The 21767-nt window shown below is 29.4% G+C and overlaps 2 protein-coding genes across 5 annotated transcripts; one reads left to right on the top strand and one right to left on the bottom strand.

Annotated features, from left to right (window-relative positions):
• The first annotated feature begins 6371 nt into the window (after positions 1 to 6371).
• On the top strand, positions 6372 to 14060 carry LOC110615697 (integrin-linked protein kinase 1). 4 transcript variants are annotated; one of them, XM_021757730.2, is made up of 12 exons: positions 6375 to 7133; positions 7472 to 7546; positions 7655 to 7759; positions 8750 to 8835; positions 10545 to 10665; positions 11504 to 11583; positions 11763 to 11825; positions 11946 to 12064; positions 12217 to 12302; positions 12496 to 12620; positions 13211 to 13342; positions 13678 to 14060. In XM_021757730.2, the coding sequence occupies exons 1-12, from the start codon at positions 6711 to 6713 to the stop codon at positions 13682 to 13684; spliced, it is 1422 nt and encodes a 473-aa protein (XP_021613422.1). In that variant the 5' UTR covers positions 6375 to 6710; the 3' UTR covers positions 13685 to 14060. The 4 variants fall into 4 exon arrangements, 2 of the variants coding, with proteins under 2 accessions (XP_021613422.1, XP_021613421.1); XM_021757729.2 differs by having other exon boundaries at positions 8747 to 8835; XR_006350735.1 differs by lacking the exon at positions 12496 to 12620 and having other exon boundaries at positions 6372 to 7133; positions 8747 to 8835; positions 13678 to 13695.
• Positions 14061 to 14494: 434 nt separating this feature from the next.
• LOC110615699 (UDP-glycosyltransferase 74E2-like) lies at positions 14495 to 15666 on the bottom strand. The gene is made up of 3 exons (XM_043956793.1): positions 15009 to 15666; positions 14888 to 14919; positions 14495 to 14816 (listed from the first exon to the last, which is right to left on the bottom strand). Exons 1-3 carry the CDS (start codon positions 15648 to 15650, stop codon positions 14495 to 14497), a joined length of 996 nt encoding a protein of 331 aa, XP_043812728.1. The 5' UTR covers positions 15651 to 15666.
• Between the last annotated feature and the right edge of the window lie 6101 nt (positions 15667 to 21767).

Below are 21767 nucleotides of genomic sequence, written 5' to 3'. Positions count from 1 at the left end.
ATGAACCAAGGCTCGACCTGTGTATATATCGAACTGAAAACATAAACCCATACTAGAGCCCTCATCAAATGCTCCAATATGGTAAACATCACATGCCTCAAGCTTAGTTCAAACATAACTCATAATTAAAACTTTTACATAAGAATCATGTAAATTGGGATTACAAGGACAAAAACTAAGGCAAAGCACACTTCTAAAACCATAAAATATTACATGTCCACATCTATACTATTACAAAAAACTATATCAGCAACTCAACCGATTTTTCCCAGCTAACTCTGACCCTGCAAACTTAGGGTTAGGGGAAAGGAATAAGCTACAAGAGTCTAGTGAGAAGAACATAAAAATAGTTTAATAAACATATGATCGAATGAAATGCGTCACAACACAAACAATTCACATCAAGATAAATTTCTCACCAGTAACCTCTGCAAATTCCAATAGTGCCCGGCCCACGACGGGTGCTCCTTAAGATTTTCTCTTAAACATAACATGACATAATAAATCCATAGTGCCAGGGGTGTAGAATGGGCCTCGACCTGGACTTTCTCTTACATATTGCTAGGGGCATAGAATGGGTCTCGACCTGGACTTTCGTATACATCATAACATATCATACTCGAGGGCTAGTGGGTCATCCAACATCCATCCACAACAACAGTAAATTATGCAATGCATCATATTCATGAATTCTAATGCAAACAACCTAATACATATACATAACATTCGTGATGTATGAGCATGCTTAAAAAGTTTGATTTCTTTAAAATAATAGATCAGTTTAGTTCTACTCACCTCTGGCTGACGCTCGCCTAAAACTTACGTAACTTTCTCACTGTAGGCCTCTACGGTCTCCCAAGTCTGATCCTACACAGATGGACTCAAATAAGGAACCAAACATAACCTTTACAAGACCCTAAACAACTCTCCAAGAACCCCTTAAAACATAACAAAATATGCATATAAAGCAAACAGGGGAAGGCTAGGTAAGGGACTTTCGGTGGCAGATTCGACGGCCTAAACCTTTCACAGATCCGAAAGTCAGCAACTTTCGAGGGCAAGTTCAGCGGCCTAAATTCCTTCACTTCGGGGGCAATTTAGGCGGCCAAAAGGCTACCTTTACTTGCAGGTTCGACGGCCAAACCTTGGTTCAGCGGCCGAACCTTGCTTCAACGGTCAAACCTGGGTTATGCAGTTAGGTAGAACCCGATTCTGCCCTAGACACACAGCCATCAAAAGCTTCGTTTCTCACCCACACAGCTAAAAAAAATAACCGTACACACTTAACACGCATAAGGGGCATCTAAGACTTGTCTAATCCCTATCATACAACAAAAGAGGAAACATTCATTATCAACCTAACCCAACCCTAAATCTTTAGATTTAACCATTTCATGCATTAACAACCCTTAACCCCTTTTAAAACTTGCTGAAAACTTCTAGAAAATAAAAGAAAAACAAAGATTCAAATTTTCCTCTTGGATACACAAAGGTGACAGCAATCCAAACTTAGAGATGAGGGAAATCGATCTCCAGAGGTCTCCAAGGGTTAAAACTTTAGATTCAAACTCAAATCTTCCAAAACAAAGGAAAATTCATGAATTCTCTGAGAGATTTGAAGGAATTTCAGCAAGAACATCAAAGGAAGGGCATTGACTTACCTCTGCCCGAAAATGGAGAGGAAGCTCTCTCATTTTCGAGCTGAAGACCTCTTATAGGCTGCTGGAAGAACCACCTTCGGCGGCCAAACCTGGGGATCCCTCTAAAACTCTTTTATCTTTTATTTCCTTAACACAAATCCAAACAATAAAACCAAATAAAATTTCATTTTATGAAAATCTTATTTTACCCTTCTAAAGATTCTAGCTTCAAGATTCCGGATTCCGATAGAGATTTCGTTGGAAAGTGAAAATTCCGATATCGAAATTTAGCCGGATATTACATTAAAATCATATGGTCTTGAAAAATACTTTCGGGACCAAGATGGTCAACAAGCTTGTTCGACTGACATAATGTTGAACAAGCTTGTTCAATTGTTTCTCTGGCAAAAAATAACTTTTTCGACAATATTAATATCAAACAAGTTCATCCTGTGTCATGTTAGCATGGCACGGGACACGTAGGTGTCGAACACAGCCACGACACATATGATTGACCTATCAATGGGTAAATCAGCGTGTTGGAGTACAGAAAATCTTTGCACCCTTGAGTGACCCGTCAACGGGTCAATTAGTACCTGTTGATTGACGAGTCAATCACAGGAGTATAGCGAGCTGGGTGCCTGCATGCAACAGTGCATGTGGAGAGCTCTGCATGCACCTACTCTAAAAACTTTATCTTTACAAAGCCAAACTTTCTTCTTCTTCACTTGTTCTTCGCCCTTCACCCTTCACCCTTCACCGTTCTTACGTTGTGGCTCTCCATTAAAATATTTCTCTTTTTTTTTTGTTCCGTTTCTTCCATCTTATTGCAAAGTATATTTAAAGCTCTTTTTTTTTGTTTTTTTTAAATGTACAATTTAAAAAATTGTAGATATTTATTTTTTTAGATATATAGAAATATAATTTTTAGTTGTGTTTTATATAATTATGATTTAGTGTAGTAAAAATAATTATTGTAATTTTAGTTGAAGAAATTTTATAATTATGTTTTATATAGTGAAAATAAATTTAATATAATTTAGGTAAAAAAAATATAATATTTGTGATTTAATGTTGTAAAAATAAATTTACTGTTATTGAGTTAGAAGAAAATATTATAATTGTGATTTAATGAAGTGTTAGAATATATATTTTGATTTAGGTAATAGTACTACTTTGAAATACTTTGTTAGCTTGAAAGCTTTTATTATTGATTAAAATATATTCAACACATAATGCATTGAAAAATCAGGAATAAATTTATACGTAAAAAAATAGAATTATTTAGTCTTTCTTAAATATGTAGGCCAACATTGTTAGTTAGATTAAATGCTTTGTACAATACATTATTTATTAACAAATATTATTGCATTGATAATATATTATCTTCACGAATATGTTTTATTTTGCAAATAAATCTTAAGAGAAAAAGACGTCAGTAAGGGACGAGATTCTTAGGTTTAAAACTCTAATATCCAAAAATCATCTTAACAGTTGGCACCAGATTCACTAACTTTAAACTTTAAGTGCTTAAGTTCAATTTTAGTGGTTGGCAGAACTTTAGGCTTTACAACTAAAGTCATAGTGTCCAAAAATCGTTTTTACAATCGACAATAATTTCAGATTTAAGAGCTTTGGAGGCATTTATTATGTCATAAAACAATCTATGGAGACCTCCCTAATGATGGAAGATATCACATAAACGGCATTATACTTGTCATATTAATTATGATTAGTTTTATATTACATCTTATAAAATAATTTAGTGAGAATTTTTTCTATATTAGATAAATCTAGTGAATGGACTCTCTTAACTCGCTTGAATCGAATTGAGGAGTGAAACATCTAATAATATATAAAATTATTTAAATTAAAGAAAAATAAACTAAGAAAGATGCCTTACTTTTCATTAAATATACTAGTGTCCAAACTCTTACTTTTCTTTGAAAAAGGGACAAGAAATAAAAATTTATCTTCTTCTTCATCTCTCTTCTTCTCCATTTTTTGTAATTTTTTTCTCTAAATACTCTTCATAATTTCTCTAAATCTATTTTTTTATTATTTTAAAATTATTATCAATTTTCTTTTATTAAACTATGATAACATATCAATTGAGTATTGTAATCCTATTTAATTTATTTTATTTCTAAAAATTTTTAAAATTTTTTTTTAATATTTAATAAAATTTAATATATTTAAAATGAGTATAATTGAAAAAGTAATAAAAAAAATTATATTTTCAACATATATAAAAAATAAAATGAACAAAAATAATGGAACAAATGAAGTATTTATAAAGAAATGAAAATTACTTGCCATTTATAGTTGTTTACCTTTTTTTTTTCTTCATTAGTTTCCACATATTCAAATACAACTAACTGTTTAGTTCAATTCTATAACTAGAATTATGTGAAACTAAATTGAATTTCAAATATAATTCATTTTAAATGAATTTTACTATCTAAGAATTCAATTAAATTTCATATAATTTCTGTTTAATTTAATTTCAAAATAAATATATAAAATTCAATTAAATTTCATAAAATTTTAAAAATTAAAATTGGACAAAGGTGTGTGAGACCATATCCATCTGCTTCGTAATTCAAGTTCTTTACATAAATGGGCAACCACCACCAATAGCCATTACACACGCCACTGCGTGCTGGCTGTTTTCTAATCCATACCTTCCATTAATTGTCATTAAGATTTCTTTTTTTTTTTTTTAATTTAATATTTTTATGTTAAAAAATATAATATTATGGCACATAATTGTAAAAATTCTTGAAAATTGAAACGTATTTGAAAATTTGAAAATACTTTTAATTAATAATTTCAAAATTTAGTAATATGGAAAATATCATTGCATGTATTTTAAAAAAATAAATGTAAAAATTGAAATAATATGGATAAAAAATTATTTTCAATTTATCAATTATTTCAAAAATTCAGTGAACCTTCTTTTTTAATATTATTTATCTTAATTATGTTACTGAAATTAAAAAGAATAACTTTAATAATTTTGATGAAAAGTAATTTTTCAAATAATTATTTGAAAATTCATTAAACCCTCCCCTATTATAATAATTATTAAAAATAAGAAGGGGAAAGATTTAAAAAGTAAAGAAATTAAAAAATTTTAATGAAAAAAATTCAAAACTGTGAACAAGGAAATTAAGAAGCTATTAGGAAGATGCTAACAAAAATAAAATTTGATAATATTGATAAAATAAACTTGCAAAATTATTTTATCAAATTTCACTTATTATTTCAAAATCATTAAAATTTTCCTTTTTATTATTATTTCAATTAATTTCATTAATAAACATAAGAGAGGGGAAGTATATAAAAGGTAAATAATTTATAAAACTTCCATAAAAGGAAAAATTAGCTTATAAACCTATTAAATAAATGAGGTTGCAAGGTTTAATGAATTGAACGCATCAATTCAAATTTAACTCATTTATTAATTAAACATAAAAATTTAACTCAAATATAATTAATTTAAAAATAAATTAAATTAAATTAAATTAAATCAAACTTTTATCAAATTAACTTTTAAATAGTTTGTGAGAAATTTAATTAAATTAAAGATAATTTACTGTATAAGTTAATACTAAATGATTTAGTCATTATTTTTTTAATTATAAATAATTTAGTTTATAAGTTATTATTTTATTAATAAACTAATTATTTTATTAAATTTATCGTTAATCAACTATTAAATAAAAAAATAATTTAAATTAAAGAAATTAAATTATTATTGATATTATATAATAATAATTTAAAATAAATTATGATCTATCATCGTAAAATAAGACTATATCACAAGGATTCAATAAGTTTATACGCGGTTATATTTTAGAAAAGAAAACTCAGATGAATTGAGTCTTTACATAATCATGCTGTGATTAGATACAATTCAATATATTTTATTTTCATTACGTCTATAATTACGATATCTTCAACTAATTAGCCGACCACATCATTATTAAATTTTATGTAAATATTATAATTAATTTAATTTTTTATATTATAAAAATTAATAATTATAAATATTAAGGTACATAATTTTTATACTACTTTTAAAATCTAAACAGTTTTTTATACTCATTTTAGTTTTTAGTTTATTGACTTAAATATTAAAATGATGATTTTAAATGGTAATTATTTTATATACTCGTAAATTAACTAATTACAATATAATTTTATTTTTGTAATATTAATTATAAATATTAAAATTATATGAGTTAAATTATTATAAATTATTAAAATTAAAAAAAATTAAATTATTATGGAAAGTGAAATTTAAAAAATAAATAATTATAATTTAATAAAATTTAAAAAATATTTTATGAATAAAATAAATATTAAAAATTAAATGATTTTTTATTAAAATAATAGAAATTAAATTATAAATTTTATTAAATGGGGAGAGGCTATGTTACAAATTATCTTTAATTTAAAGCTTTATAAAAATAAATGATGGGTTATTTTAATATAGTTGAATATTCTAAAAAAGTTAATATGGATAAAATTTAATATATTAGTATGGCTATGGATAGATATCCATCAATGCAATCCGATCACTGGAGGAAAGGTAAACCCAATTTTGGAATCAAGTATCTCAAATAATCAACCGTAACATAACGAACCGTACCCGCATTTCCACTTTGAATACACGCGCATGTACCGTATAATAATTAAAAAATTTAACGGCTTTCTCTCGCCGATTTCTGTCATTGATTTGAAGAAAGGGGCCCTTGTACTCTCGTTTGCCTTACGCCTCGCTCGGATCTCGAAGACCGTCCATTCATCCTTTATTTTTTCCCTTCCACTTTCCCTTTCGCTCGGATATCGGGAGCTCATTTCTCCTCCAGGGACGCTCTCGATCCAGCGAGGGAACGTCCGCCGACTAAGAGAGAAAGGAGACAATCTGCTGTTATGTAACGATTTCGAATCGGAAACAAGATTTCTCCGATGATTCTTAATAATAAGAAAGAAAAAGAAATCTTGAAAGAAAGAACGGAGAAGATCATACCAATAATTTAAATCCATTGGCAAATTATACTAATGGAAGGAATTGCGAAGCAGTTGAAGCGAGGAATCTCCCGCCAGTTCTCGACGGGGTCCATGCGGAGGACCTTTAGCCGGCAGTTCTCTCGGCAGACTTCTCTCGATCCGAGGAGGAATAATATGAGATTTAGCTTTGGGAGGCAGTCGTCATTAGATCCCATACGGAGGAGCCCTATCCATGATGAGCAGTTTAATGTTCCGGAGAATCTTGACACTACGATGCATCTGCTGTTCCTGGCGTGTAGAGGAGATGTGAAGGGCGTAGAGGATTTGTTGAATGAAGGAATTGATGTTAATAGTATTGATTTGGATGGGAGGACTGCTTTGCATATTGCTGCTTGTGAAGGACACTTGGAGGTTGTCAAGCTTTTGTTGAGTAGAAAGGCTAATATTGATGCTCGTGATCGCTGGGGCAGCACGGTAATATACTTTTCACTTCATGGAAGGAAATGAAAGTCGTGAAATAAATTCATTCTATCCATATCTTTTCATCACTTCGCTTGGGGGCACTAAAAATCTAATTTTGGGTATACTTCTCAGAATTAACATTAAGTTTGCTTATTTCTTTAAGATTTGGAAATCTTTTTTTTCGAGTAATATTTGGAATTGAATGTCTGGTGATTTATGACATCCATTTCCAAATTTTAAGGCTTGCCGAATTGGTTATCTATTTGTTTTTTGTTCTTTGCGTTTTGGAATTGAATGTCTAGTGACTGTGCGACTGAAATTTCCATTGAAATGATATTTCTTTTTAACAGGCATGTGCTGATGCCAAGTACTACGGAAATGTTGAAATTTACAATGTTTTGAAGGCACGAGGAGCCAAAGCCCCGGTACAATATTGGATTTCTTTCCCCTTTTTCCTTTTTGGCTGTTTTTTTTTATATTTTTTTAATTGGAAGTAGGAAAGGTTGATGTTTACACATCTGTCATTATTTCAGAAAACCAGGAAGACCCCAATGGCTGTTGCGAATCCTCAAGACGTCCCAGAGTATGAGCTTAATCCATTAGAGCTGCAGGTTCGGAAGTCCGATGGCATCTCGAAGGTTTTGTCGTTTTCCACCTAATTTCAAGTGAAGTTTACGTGTTTAGGGAGAAGTTCGTGGGAATTTAGAAATTAACGTTGATTTGCACAATTAAGTTTTATTTATTTTGGAACTGGTTTTGAAACTCTTGTTCTGACTTGGCATACTCTTTCCTGGAGGTAAGATGCCCCATCTGGGCATCTAAGTGAGCATGCATTATATTTTCAGCACATATAGCGACAGATAATTATTGTATTCCCTTCACCTTTTTGTCAGGTTTGATTCTCTTTTTCTATTTGACATGCAGTAACTGGGATGCATATGTAATTTGACATACTATCTTGGTCCTTGGAAATTTATGTTGTCCCCATCTTCCCACTTATTGAGGGGATGTCTAGTCTGTTATGCTTGATGCTTTTATATCAAACTGATCATTTTGTTATTCACTCCCTTTTAAGTAACTGTTCTTGTTTGTTTGGTTTATGAGTAGGTAGAAATATTTTTGGTTTAAAAGATGTCTACCCTGCACTTAGTTTTTTCTATTAAATGTGTGATACGCTATTTCTATTTTGAGTGCATTTTTTATGTTCCCTTGAAGACACCTACATTAGTTGTGCGCTGCATGGACTAAGAGGATTATGCTGCTTATAACAAACTGACTGTTATACCACTTTCCTTCTCCAAATCACATTTTTTTTCTTTTTCTGTTTATTTTATTAGGGGTGTGTGTGTGTTATTTCTTTTACGATATTTTCTAGATTGGAAGGATTTGATTGTTTCTATTAAAAAAAGACTGTTTTTTCTTTAAAATTATTTGTTTTTGGGTACTAAATGGGAATGTAAAAATTATTTATTTTTGGGCACTAAATGGGAATGTAAAAATTATTTATTTTTGGGTACTAAATGGGAATGTAAATTGCTTATTCTCTCTGTTCTTCTGAATAATCAGAGTCTAATTTACTGATATTTTAGCAGTCTCCTGATATCATTAATTAACATTTTTCATAGCAGGGATCATATCAAGTGGCAAAATGGAATGGCACCAAGGTTACTGTAAAGATACTTGATATGGACAGCTATTCAGATCCTGAGAGCATGTATGTGCGCACATTCCTTTCCTTTTCTATTTCTCTTAAGGAACCATATAATTGTGTTTTTTCTTGTTTTAGAAAAAATGTTCTCGTTTCTGATATTAGAAATTAATACTATTGGATAATCAACATAATGTTTGGATCTCGATAAACATATGTTTTTTGCTTTGCAGTAAGAAGAATTATCTATCATTTTTATTGTGATGAAAGCCTCTATCCCAGATTCTGATTCATGTCTATATGACAAGGTTGCAATAATATTCAATTTATTACTTCTTCTTTGATTATTATTTTGCTCTGTAAGGAATACGGGAATCTTCTGTCATCACTTCTTTCTTGTTAATGTTTTCTTTATATGAGGCATTTTACCATCATAATTGTGACTTTGATTCATGACACACCATAAACAACGACAAATCTAGGGTGGGGACAATGTGACCACTTGCCACCACAGGGTTCACAAGTTTCCTGTGAATATATTGTTTATTTTTTCAAGTAATAATTTAAATTTCTTTTGTTCTCACTTTTAAAGATATGTTTACCCCAAACTCTATTATTTTTTTTCTAAATATTGTCCATTTACTCCCACAAAATTAAATTGTCTAGATATATGAATCTTGAATTATAATAAGCTTGTGCTTAATGATAAGTCATGAAATTAAGTTTTTATGCGTATATATATTTTTTAAATACCTTGTAAATATATGTTATTTTAAATATATTTGGAATGAGTTATTTAATACATTTATGAATATAATTGGATAAATCAAAAGTCAATTTTCATTCAAATAAATTACACTAGAATCAAAATCTCCTTTGTCTAATCATTTTATATAAATATATAAACACATATATGGAAGGCAAAATGAGGGGAAGGATATAGATTTATTTATCTTGCTTAAATTTAATTTATGGTGGACCAAAAATGACTAACATGTGTAATCTATAAATAAAATAAATGGATCCTGTCATACATTTTGTTTTTTCATCCATTATAGACCGGTTAAGGCCAAAAAATTTTCTAATTTTACATTTATATACAATTGCTTCCATTGACAAAAATTTCTGGATTTGTCCCTGGCCATTTAAAAGTTTTTTTTTTTTTTTTTAAAATTTTTAACTTTTCATTTTTATAAAATTTCGACAAATTCATGGATATTTTGGAAGCTATTCATCTTAGCTTGATTACGGATGTTCCATGGCATAGAAGAGTTACAGTAATCCCAGTGGTGGTTATGGCTTTGAAAAACTCAGGCCTTGTTCCCAATGAAATCTCATGATCAAGAACTCCATAATGCATTATATTTTCAATTAAGTTTGCAGTTTCTTGTAAACCTGTCATTAGTTTCTTTCTAAGAAAAATGTGCATATGCCAGTCTCTTCCTCATGTTGGACTAGCATGTCAAGTCCGTCCTTCTTCAGTTTCTGCAAAAGAATATGATTGTTTATTGTCCCTGTAGTTATTTTTGCTACTACTGTCTGTATGTTAGCATATGCCATTTAGAATTTACATTCTTTAAGAAACAGAAATCACTTTTCTTATCTTTTGTTGGTTGGCTATGTCCAATTAATTTTGTTTTAAGTATGGGTATTCAAATAATAACTGTACTTCTTTATTTGAATTTTTTCTGTTCTAAGGAATTGTAGAATTTACTATTCATGGCTTCTTGATCACATTCTAATTTTCTTCTTCTTTGTGTTTGTTTGTATAATAGAAATGCTTTCAAACATGAGCTAACCTTATTGGAGAAGGTTAGGCATCCTAATGTGGTTCAGTTTGTTGGAGCAGTTACCCAAAAAATACCCATGATGATTGTTTCAGAGTATCATCCCAAAGTAAGCCCCCTGTGCCTTTACAAGAAACGCACACTATATAGAAATGTATTTTTCAACTATTGCCATCCATTGCATTGCCAATAGTTCAGGATGTGAAGGGTTTCTATTTTCAAACCATGAAAAAAAAATTATAGATTGTATAAAATTCAAAAGCAGGGCCGCTGCTAAATCCAGTCTGACTATTCTATGGCTTTGACTTTCTATAATTATTAACATTTGATGGAATTTATAATCCGTACAAAGTTTGATGTGGCCCATAGAGCCAATTAAGTAAATTTTTGGTAATAAATTCCTTTTATTTACCTTGTAGAATTGTAATCATTGTAAAAAACTTCTTAAAAAGAAGAATTTCCTGATTGGGTGATCACCTCATAATTTTGTACTCATCTGAATATAAAGCATTCTCCTGTTTTCTTTTCTGGTATTCTTCTTTTTAGCTTCAAACTTATGATACTTTGGCTGATGTTGTTTAGTCGAACAGTGAATGCAGCAGTGAAAAATATCTTGAAGAATTCAATGGCTGGTGTCATATTGGACACTAATTTTTCATATCTTTAATTAGAATTTTCAGTCTCATTGTTTTCGATATGTGTGTTATTTTGTTTTATATTTAAATTTCCTAATAGAATTATCTGCATTCATTTTGTTGAATTAGGTCTATGATAGTTGTCTTTTAGAATAGTTCCTTTCTTGGTCCAGTTATACAAGAGACGTGCTGTATGAGAAGAATTATCTTGATTAAATGGATATTAATCTTAAGAGAAGTGCTGTATGAGAAGAATTATCTTGATTAAATGGATATTAATCTTAATCTTAACTGTAATTCTGTGTATTCCAGGGTCATTTGGCAAGTTATCTTCAGAAGAAAGGGCGTCTTTCTCCATCCAAATTTTGGAGATGTTCTCTTGATATCGCTAGGCAAGTGATAATAATAAATGAACTTTCTTGATTACTGAATTTACAATAATCAACATAAAATGTGCATCCTACATACAAACTGAACAATTATTAATGCTTCAAATTCTTCTCCTACTTTACACTCATGTCATTGATCTCCAGCTTCTTGATTTTTAAGTTGCTTGATCTCTTGTTATCAGGGGAATGAACTATCTTCATGAATGCAAACCAGATCCCATCATCCATTGTGATTTAAAGCCAAAGTAAGACAAGCAAACACAGAAGTTAGTATATTATGAGATTATTTAAAAATTGAGAATTTTGATTTTTATACATTTGAATGTACATTTTATTTAATATTTCAAATTTTGGTAAGGTGCCAGAAATGTTTTGCTGGATAATGGTGGTCAGTTGAAGATATCTGGGTTCGGTCTGATAAAATTGTCAAGGATTTCACCTGACAAAGTTAAACTAGCACCTGGAACTCCCATTGACCCTTCAGGTAAGCTCTGATAGCATATGTTACAATCTTTTCTTTCCCAACTTCTTGCCCAATCTAATACCTTCAAGTTCATATGATTAGGTGAAAAACCAAAAAGCAATTTATGTGCTGGACTTGAATTCAAGTAATAGTTTTGCTTTCTTGGTTTATAGATATTTATATGGCACCTGAGATCTATCAAGATGAAGTATGTGATAGAAGTGTGGATACATACTCTTTTGGTGTCATTTTATACGAGGTAAATTTCTTTTCTCACATTTCTGATGTACTAGCAGCTCAGTAGCATGATTAGTATGTGTCAAGTCGAATTAGTTGCAATATTAGGACTTCTAAATTATCATGCGAGCTTTATGTTAATGGTTGTTCACTATTAGGAAGTTAGAGTTGAAACACTTCTTTTCTTGTATTTTTATTTTGGTTTGGGCTCTTAGATGATTGAGGGAGTGCTGCCTTTCCATCCTAAATCTCCAGAAGAAGCTGTGAAATTGATGTGTTTGGAGAAAAAGAGACCATCATTCAAGTCAAAATCAAGAAATTGTCCTCCAGATCTAAAAGAGTAAGTATAAATATAATTTTTCATTAAGAAAACCAAACAACTCCGGCATTATTCTCATGCAGGTTGGATAGAAGTTAATAGAATAAGATCAACATAAAACTTTGACAGGAATATTTAGCTGGAAGGCTAGTTATTTCTCTGAGTATGCTTTAAAGTTTAAATTGTAAATTTGTAACGGTTCTTAAAATTCTAGGTTGTTGGGCTTCTGTCTTTTAAATTTATTTTTGTTCTGATAAAAAGTTGTTTTACAACTGTACCGGTAGAGTGCCTGCCAAATTTATGATTACTAGGTGGGAATAAAAAGATTGCCTAAAGACAGCTAGAAGTAGTACGAGGGGCTGAAAATAGGTGGCATACTATTGTGTACATCTTATGGAGTCGATCTTTAGAGGGAGTCTGTTTATGAAATGTGTAGAACTTCAAGTAAGGTCATAACTTTAGGTTTTTTTTTTTTCTTGGTTATTTATTTCTAAATCTAGTTATAGAAACCTATTAATTCCATATATTTATATGCAAAATGATGAATATGTAAAGCTTTTTCCTCAATAAGAAGTCTAATGGTTTTGGATGCAATCTTGAACTCTATGCAGGTTGATTGATGAATGTTGGCATCCAGAACCTGTTGCTAGGCCAACCTTTTCTGAGATCATTGTACGATTGGACAGAATAGTTGGCCAATGTTCAAAACAGGGATGGTGGAAAGACACTTTTAAGCTTCGTTGGTATACTTCTCTTACCAAATCTTCATTATATTTAGTTCCATCAGTTACTTGGCAAATTAAAAAAAAAAAAAAAAGAAAAAAAACCATCTGTTAGAAACAGAGGAGAAGAAGCCAGCCAAGGTTCTTGTCATGGATAGAGATAGGTTTCTAAGGTGTATCAGTAATCCTAAACCTAAACAAACTCAAGCTAGGAATAAAAAGTATTAGGGAATTCTAAATCTATTAGGATAATTAAATAATAAACTCTTCAAGTAGATATTGCAAACAGAGTAGTGATCAGCGACAACCATGCCCTTCTGAGTGTATTAATTTACTTTTAATGGGATGATGTGCAGGAAGTAAGAGGCATTTTAGTTCCATTCAAAGAAGGGCAATAGGATGAAGTTGGGAAGTCTCCATAGCCTTGAACAGTTTTGGAGCTTTACATATACTATCCTAATAATGAATCAAATGGATACTGGAGATGAATTGGAATGAAATCAAAATGAGTTCTGTCCCTTGTTTTTTGCTCTCCTAAGGATCTGGAACAGTTCCTTTGTGTGTATAATATGTGCAAATGCTCGTCTTTTGATAGTGTTTATTTTCACACATATTAAAAAAAAACTATTTTTGAAAATGGAAAGAAAAGGGGTACTTTGTTGTAATGCATTTGGGATACGGTGGATAACTATGAACAGTGATGATAAACAGTTTACTGAGTAAAATATCTTTGTAATGCTGCTGAATTGTCCTGAAAAGATTAAATTCATTCACTTCCAGTAGAGCATACATTGTTCCATCGCTAATTTTATCTTCAAACTCGTGAACACGACGTGTGAAAAACCTGTCAATTATAGGGGATAGGATGTGCTAGAAGGCAAATCTTTTTTTTTTTTTTTTAATTACCATTCAAGATGAATTGCATTAAAAAATCTAAGAGGCCACAAATACAATGCAAAGCCCAAAGCCATAGACCAGGTACACAAATCAAACTAGGAAAGATAACCTGACAATACCAACCGAACCAGTCAACCCGGCATTCCCAACCCAAATGTAATAATACAATCGACATGCAGATGGCCTTCGCGTCAACATGCACACACAACACAAGATCCAATCACCAGTCGACCACCACTACAATAGGCACCCACCAACAACCTTGAGATTGCACCTCTATGACCACGCCGGAGAGGACACCAAAAAGTCAATCAAACAGCCAAATAAAACATGCGACATGCAATAGGAACCCACTGAAAGAAAATCATCAAGCACCCAAAACAGCCAATCGGCAAATTGAAAAGCCGGTATCGCAACCTGGAAAACGTCGAGCAGACCAAACCACAGCAACGACTGCGTACAGTGACGCGTCCCTCCGGAATTAGGGTGAGGCCATATATAGTCCTTGTCGTTCTCCAACTTCTTGTCCAAATACATTGATGGTATTGTTGGTCCGATTAGCCTTATTGGAGACTTGCTTGTCATCCAGCTAGCCACCCTGTTGAGAAATGTTTAAACATCTTGAAAATAAAGCTCCTAGTGATCTTCAATGAAGGTGATCAAACGTACCTTTCTTGGTTTATACAGTGAATAAGCAAATCCTTAACAAGTAATGTTAATTTCGTGCAAAACAAACGAATCCTAAAAATTTAATAATATTAAAATTTAATTACTGCAGTTATGTACGTACATCTTGTTCCAAGATGTCGAAAGTGTTGTAAAAGATCCAATCAACTTCTCCAATGTTCGAAAACTGATTTGCCAAATAGCTCAATGTACCTTGATACTTTTCCAAGTCATAAACGAAAGATGGCAAGTCATAGGCCTCAAGGGGTGGCATCCCTTGTAGTACGACAGAGGCCTCATCATCAATAGGAATCTTAAGCCTCCCTTCATGAACTGCATAATAGATAGCACAAACTGCACATGATTGTGTGAAGAATACCGCTGGAGAATTTCCAACCTTTCTGGCTAGCTCCAGAGACCATGGCAAGATGGAGTCATATATGAGGCAACTCACAGGGAAACCAGACTCCTCATGCTTTGCAACAATTTGTGGCAATTTTAATGCCACCAAATCTTGCAATTTCTGCATATAGTCATCAGCATCCATATCCAATCTGCTTTCTTCGCTAGTATTGGAAATGGATTCAAAGCTTATTAACCCACCTTCGCCTTCGTTGGATGGTTTGTCGGTGAAGGTGAGTAGTGTCACTTTGAGTCCTTTGCTGGCTAGTCGCTTGGAAAATTGCAGCATTGGATTTATGTGTCCTTGCAGAGGAAGAGGGAGTATTAGGACATGTTTTCTGACAACTCCTTGTATCTTCTCCATCTCTCTCTCTCTAATATCTGTGTATGACACTGGAAGACATGCTGAGATGTGAGCTTTTAAGAAGGCGATGGAAGCATAACTTATGGTCTAGTAGTGTTAAAGCGATGATGCCGTTGATGTTGAAGTGGCCACAAACGATGTTCATCCTTTTTTTCTATGAGCAAATTAATTTTATTATTAAATTAGATTAATTATAGAGAAAACTTAACACGTTGTATCCGGCTCTAAAAGCTGGTTATTAATTAGACTTTTTCAAGATACATACAGGTCTAAGGCATAATATGCTAAGTAAAAAAATTAAAATATAGGTATGCAATTAGCAATCAATAAATTTAAGTTTTAATATAAGAAAAAAATTGTCTAATTCAGTTTAATATAAATTCAGAATATAAATAAATAAATAAATCTCTCTGTAAAAAAAATTAAATAAAATTTTTTTATTTATATTTTAAATTTATAATAGACCAAATTTAAATAAAGATTATCAATAACATCATTCCTCAATAAAATTACCTAAATGTAGGTTAGATCAGTCGGTTTGTTAATTCCTTTCATTTAGAGGAAACAAAATAAATTTATGATGAAAGAACAATTAAAATCGTTTAAAATAGGATTTGGGTTACTGAATGATGACAAAAGAAAAAAAATTCCAAAAGAGGAGATAATTATTGACTGTGACAATGATGTACGATTTAAAAAATATGAAGCCAATAAATTCATGATTAAAAATTTAATTATACTTAAAAGTCAGCTCTTTTCCAAAAGTTTTAATTTTAAAGAAAAGCGTCCTAGTTTTAACATTAGAGTAATTATATCAACATCTAAAAATTAATTTTCTTAGACTTGAGAAATCTGAGTTAGATATAAACGCCGGTAGTTTGATTACGATATATTAATTATTGATTCATGATTGGTTTGATATAGATTTTGAGAAAGAAAATCTATAAAATATGAGAAAATAGAGTCCACCGAAAAAAGTTCCGGCGAAAATCCTTTGATACTCAAATTAGGTAATAAATTATTTCGGATCAATTAACAATAAGGTATTGAAGAGAAGAAAAAAAAGTTTTTAGAGCGAGAGAAAAGAGAAAGACTCCTTGTTTTGAATTAGATTAACCATATATATACTGATTAATCATTCTGATGGTCTCCTATGTCAAGTCTTATTAGATTTGACTTGAGCTTTCTTGGTGGGTGTACCGCACATTAATGAAAGGTAAGTATACTCCATATCCTATTATCATGTACATCACGTTAGTTTTTTTGCATATCCATTTAATGTTTTAAAGGAGATTATAGAGATTATTTATAGTGTAAAAGGTCAATGTCTTAATTCTATTAGGTCATACTCAATTTGCATGGCTCTTAATGAGATAGATAGTCTTCGTATTAAATTCTTGTGTATGGTACAAGTATTGGAGTGATCGGTATGCTCGTTTTGGATGTAGAAAAATCGAGTATTAAAGGTCTGACATTTGTGCTCTGTAGATCGAGTTTTATATAATCCGATCAGATTAAATGAAAAAATTTGTACGACTCTTTCAAATCACATATACATCATCACGATCTTGAAAATTTTATTTTTTACATATTATCAATTAATAAATAATAAAATTATTATTTCATTAAATATTTAAACTAAAATTATAAGTGGTTAGGTACCTAAAAATAAACTAATACACTTGAGATGCTGACTATAAAGCTTCTTTGTTGCAGAAAAAGTCAAACAAACCCTATTAATTAATTAAAGGAAGATTCGGAGCTACTCAGACTTTAGATCGAAGTGGGATGGAGAATTTAGGAGATCTATTACCATACTTCTAGATTTGACGAGATCTCACTCCACAGACAACAATAAGAAATCATTCTATCTTGTGAATAGAATAAAAAAAATTTACTAAAGAAAATCAACATCAATAAGCCTGTAGGAAGTCTAAGTCAGGTGTCCCGAAAGACTCATCCCGCAGAACGAACCCGTGACACAGGCAAATTCCTAAACCAAAGCAAGGAAAACGAAGCCATAAAAACAAACAAAAAAAAAAAAAGAAAAAGGAATATTCTCTTAAAGCAGGAAGCAAAATAACTATAGTATTTTCTTTAAGCTGAAAGGAATGCAGCGACAATGATTGGGATTGGCTCATTCCTTCAATTGGAAAAGCAAGAGCGTAGGGAGTAACGTGTGCTTCTAGTTTATGGTGTTTCTAATACCGAAGTCTAAAGCAAAACTGAAGTTTCTTTGGACAGTAGCTTCATTTATCTGAGAGGTAATCACTGAAAGAACACCCTTCTTGTTAAAATTTCATAATTACACTCTATTTTTCCATCAATTAAAATTTTATAATATTATTTGTACTCGACATTAATTTTTTTATTAAATAACTAATAAAATAGTCATGTAAAATGATATATAAATTGAGCATATCAAATTCATAATTTGTAAAATATATTGGTAATAGAACAATCACATAAAATAATACGTAACTTGTTCAATTTTTTTTATTATCTCTTTATAAAATTTATAATAATTAAATATAAAATAAACTTATTATTGTAACTTATACAAAATTAGTAAATAATCTTAACTATTACTAGCCGTATTATATATAAGTTTCGTAAATTATATGATTAATTTTCATATAATCATGAAATTACTTTCATATAATTTTATTAATTTATAAAAATTTAGAGTAAAGATACGATATGAGTGATTAATTTTTTTATTTTTTAATGATAAATTATCAATAATTTTATTTTTTAATTGTTAAATTTTTATAAATTACTATTTGATGTATAATAATTTTAATTTAAATATTAAAGGGATTAATACCTACTAATTTAGGGGTGTTGAAAAATTTTTATACTAGATCCATTTAGATGTGGATAACAATTTTTCTTTTGACAAAAAAAAGTTTAAACTCTTGACAATCAATATTTTGCTGTAAAAGATTTGCATTATTGAATATTTAGTAATTTTTATATTAATGAATCCACTAATAATTGTACTTACCCTCAATTATATTGTAATATAGCATTAAAATAGTAATTTCAGCTCATAAAACTCATCAAATGGTTTCTACAAGATTTTTTTTTTTTCAAATGGGAGACTGAATATTAAAAAATATAATTTAAAATCTTTCAGATTTACTTATGTATTTAAAGAAATTAGTTAATATTAAATATTTTTTAAAAAAACATTAAACTATTTTTAAGATAAAAAACTTTTATATTTTAAAAAAGTTAGTTGTTTTTTTTTTTTTTGCATTTTAAGAATTTTACTAACACATTTAAATTCTTTATGCATAAATTTATTAGTATATCAGTATTGCAATTAAATAATAAAAAATAAATTATTTTTTAAAAGATATTTATAAATGATTGGCGACATATTTATATATATATATATATATAGTGAAATGTGTTTTCTTTTCCCTCTCTTTCTTATTGCAAATTAATTTTAATTAAATTTTTTAAAACACAAATTTCTTGATCTTCTTGCCTTTGTTTTCTGGCCTAGGTAACAACTAGATTGCGAGGATTAGAACCTTCATTTAAATCCTTGTGTAGAAGACAACTATGTTCGTTTGAATCGAAAACATCTTAATTAATTAAGGAGGTTATATATATTCCAATTGTAAGTGTGTTCGTCCATAGTAATGTTTTTCGATTTTTAAAATTAATCTTGGAATACCTTAATTTAAAAAATTGTAAAAGAAAAAGAAAATAAAGTGGATTTCCATATGCAATTTGGTTAGCCACGTATCACTACTTCGTGTTTGTTCTCGTGAAGTCACTCAGTGAGAACTCTCCCTTGGTGTTCCAAAACTCAAAAGTAAAAATTCAAAAATAATACTATATTACTTGGGATGATATCTATATGACTTGGAATAGACATCTATATATTGCGCTCAATAACGACACCCTAATTTTTTACCATTTCATTATTTGATGGTTAATTACTTATTATTCACTAATGGTACATAATACTATATTATTTTCATATTTTTAATAATTAATCATTTGTCCGCACATATTAAAATTTTTTACGTTATTATTATATAATATTATTTTATTAAAATAATAATTTTTTTATAAATTTACTCTGCATATTAAATAAATATATTTCACTATATAAAAAAATAGAATAATTTCTCAAAAATATTTAGATGGTTGATTGTCTAATTTTAATCTCTCTAAAATGATTGAGTTGCATGTTGATAATTGTGCGACCATACATCTATGTTAAATGATAAAAAAAATAACAATAAAAAATTTTAAAATATACGAGCCATTTAAAAATACAGAAAAGAGGTAAAAGAATATATGGAATAGAGATTACTATTGGGTTTTATATAGAATAGATAATTAAAGAGTATAAAATTATTAGAATTATTAATATAATAAATAAATTATAGTAATTTAAATTTAAGAATTTATTGTTTAATATTTATAACACTTGATTTAGAGTATTAAAATCATAATTTTTTTTAATTATATTTTAATTATTTATATTTATTAATTTTTACATGTATTTAAATTGAATAAAATTTTAATATAATAACATTTATACTATTAGTTCTATTAATTTTTTAATTATTTTATATTTTTATTACGATTAATATTTTTATAATAATTTTAATCAATTATATATATTTATTCTGTATAATTATTCACATCATATAAAATAATTATAATTTTATAAAATTATCAAAAAAATAAACAATAATATTGTGAGATAGTAAAATTTTTTTAGATAATCTGTTGTTATATGGCAAAACTGATTTTTTTTTATTGTCCAAATATTTTTTATACGGTATTTATTTAATTTTTATAAATTTATTTATTATTAAAATAAAAAATATAATAAAATTTTTATTTCCAACTTTCAGGTAAAGTTACGTCTTTCCATTGTATAGTTATGGGAATTGTTATATTTGCTTTGGATTGATCAATTTCCCAAAATATTGTTTCTCCATCTGTCTTTTTATGATTTATGGCATTAGGACATAATCCTGTATTCATTATTTTATAATTCAATCTATAAAATATTTCATATATGTGAGATCCTTTTAACATATTATAATTATGAGTTAGAATATCTAATGTTAAAATTTTCATTATATGAGGGTCTGTTAATGATATGGTAAAATTTGGAAAACAATTTGAATAAATTGGTCCATTTGTTAGACTGGTTTCAAATAATCCTAATAGTGAATCTTTATAATTAATATGTCTACAGTCGCGTAAAGCTACATGCATGCTGGTATTTAATCCTTCAACAGTTAATGGTTTTATAGCAATTTGTACTAGTCCTATATGCATAAATTTATAACCTTGGTTTAAGTATTTGATTATAGTTTTTTGACTTAATAAACTCATAGATTGTTTATCAGCATATAATGGGATAACCCTTTCTTTTGTTTTAATTGCTCTAGCTGATTTGAAATCTAATATACCTGTTTTATAAATTGTCTCAATTGGTGTCTTTGGAGGTTTCCAATTTGTTAATTGTTGGTCATTCCATATATTTTCTCTTGATAATATTGTTTGATTATGATCTATATTAATATTTAAATCATTTATGAGTTCGTCGTCTGGTCTCCTAGACCTAGAAGATCTATTTCTCCTAAACATATTCATCTTAAATTTCTAGGGTTGTCACATACACTTCCTTCTCTACTCACTCTGCAGGTCTTACTTCTCTCTGCCTGACTTATGGCTTTCGTGACACAGTGCTAACCCTAAAACTTTAATTTGAATTTGTTTAAGATCCATAGAGCCTTCACTGGCTCTGATACCATTTTTACGTTCCCAGGTATGATTTAAATCAAAGATCAAGATATTAAATCAAGATTTAAGAAGATTTAAGAAAATAGATTATACAAAGCACAAATATTTTCAAAATTTGACATGAAATCTGGATTTTGGCAAATTCAAATAGCTGAACAAGATAAATACAAAACTGCATTCACAGTACCATTCGGACAATATGAATGGAATATTATGCCTTTTGGATTAAAAAATGCACCAAGTGAATTTCAAAAAATAATGAACGATATTTTTAATCCATATAATTTTATATTAACATATATTGATGATGTTTTGATTTTTAGTGAAAAT

The sequence above is a fragment of the Manihot esculenta genome, chromosome 5 (assembly GCF_001659605.2).
Source record: "Manihot esculenta cultivar AM560-2 chromosome 5, M.esculenta_v8, whole genome shotgun sequence".
In the NCBI taxonomy this organism is placed as follows: Eukaryota; Viridiplantae; Streptophyta; class Magnoliopsida; order Malpighiales; family Euphorbiaceae; genus Manihot; species Manihot esculenta.
This window is presented reverse-complemented; position numbering and strand designations above follow the sequence as displayed.

Coding starts and splice junctions, on each gene's coding strand:
- LOC110615699 (XM_043956793.1), bottom strand. CDS start 15,650: ATGGAGAAGATACAAGGAGTTGTCAGAAAACATGTCCTAATACTCCCT. Junction 14,920..15,008: donor TCGACATCTTGGAACAAGAT/GTACGTACATAA, acceptor TTACTTGTTAAG/GATTTGCTTATTCACTGTAT. Junction 14,817..14,887: donor CACTGTATAAACCAAGAAAG/GTACGTTTGATC, acceptor ATTTCTCAACAG/GGTGGCTAGCTGGATGACAA.
- LOC110615697 (XM_021757729.2), top strand. CDS start 6,711: ATGGAAGGAATTGCGAAGCAGTTGAAGCGAGGAATCTCCCGCCAGTTC. Junction 11,584..11,762: donor TGTTCTCTTGATATCGCTAG/GCAAGTGATAAT, acceptor TCTTGTTATCAG/GGGAATGAACTATCTTCATG. Junction 12,303..12,495: donor TTGGTGTCATTTTATACGAG/GTAAATTTCTTT, acceptor TTGGGCTCTTAG/ATGATTGAGGGAGTGCTGCC.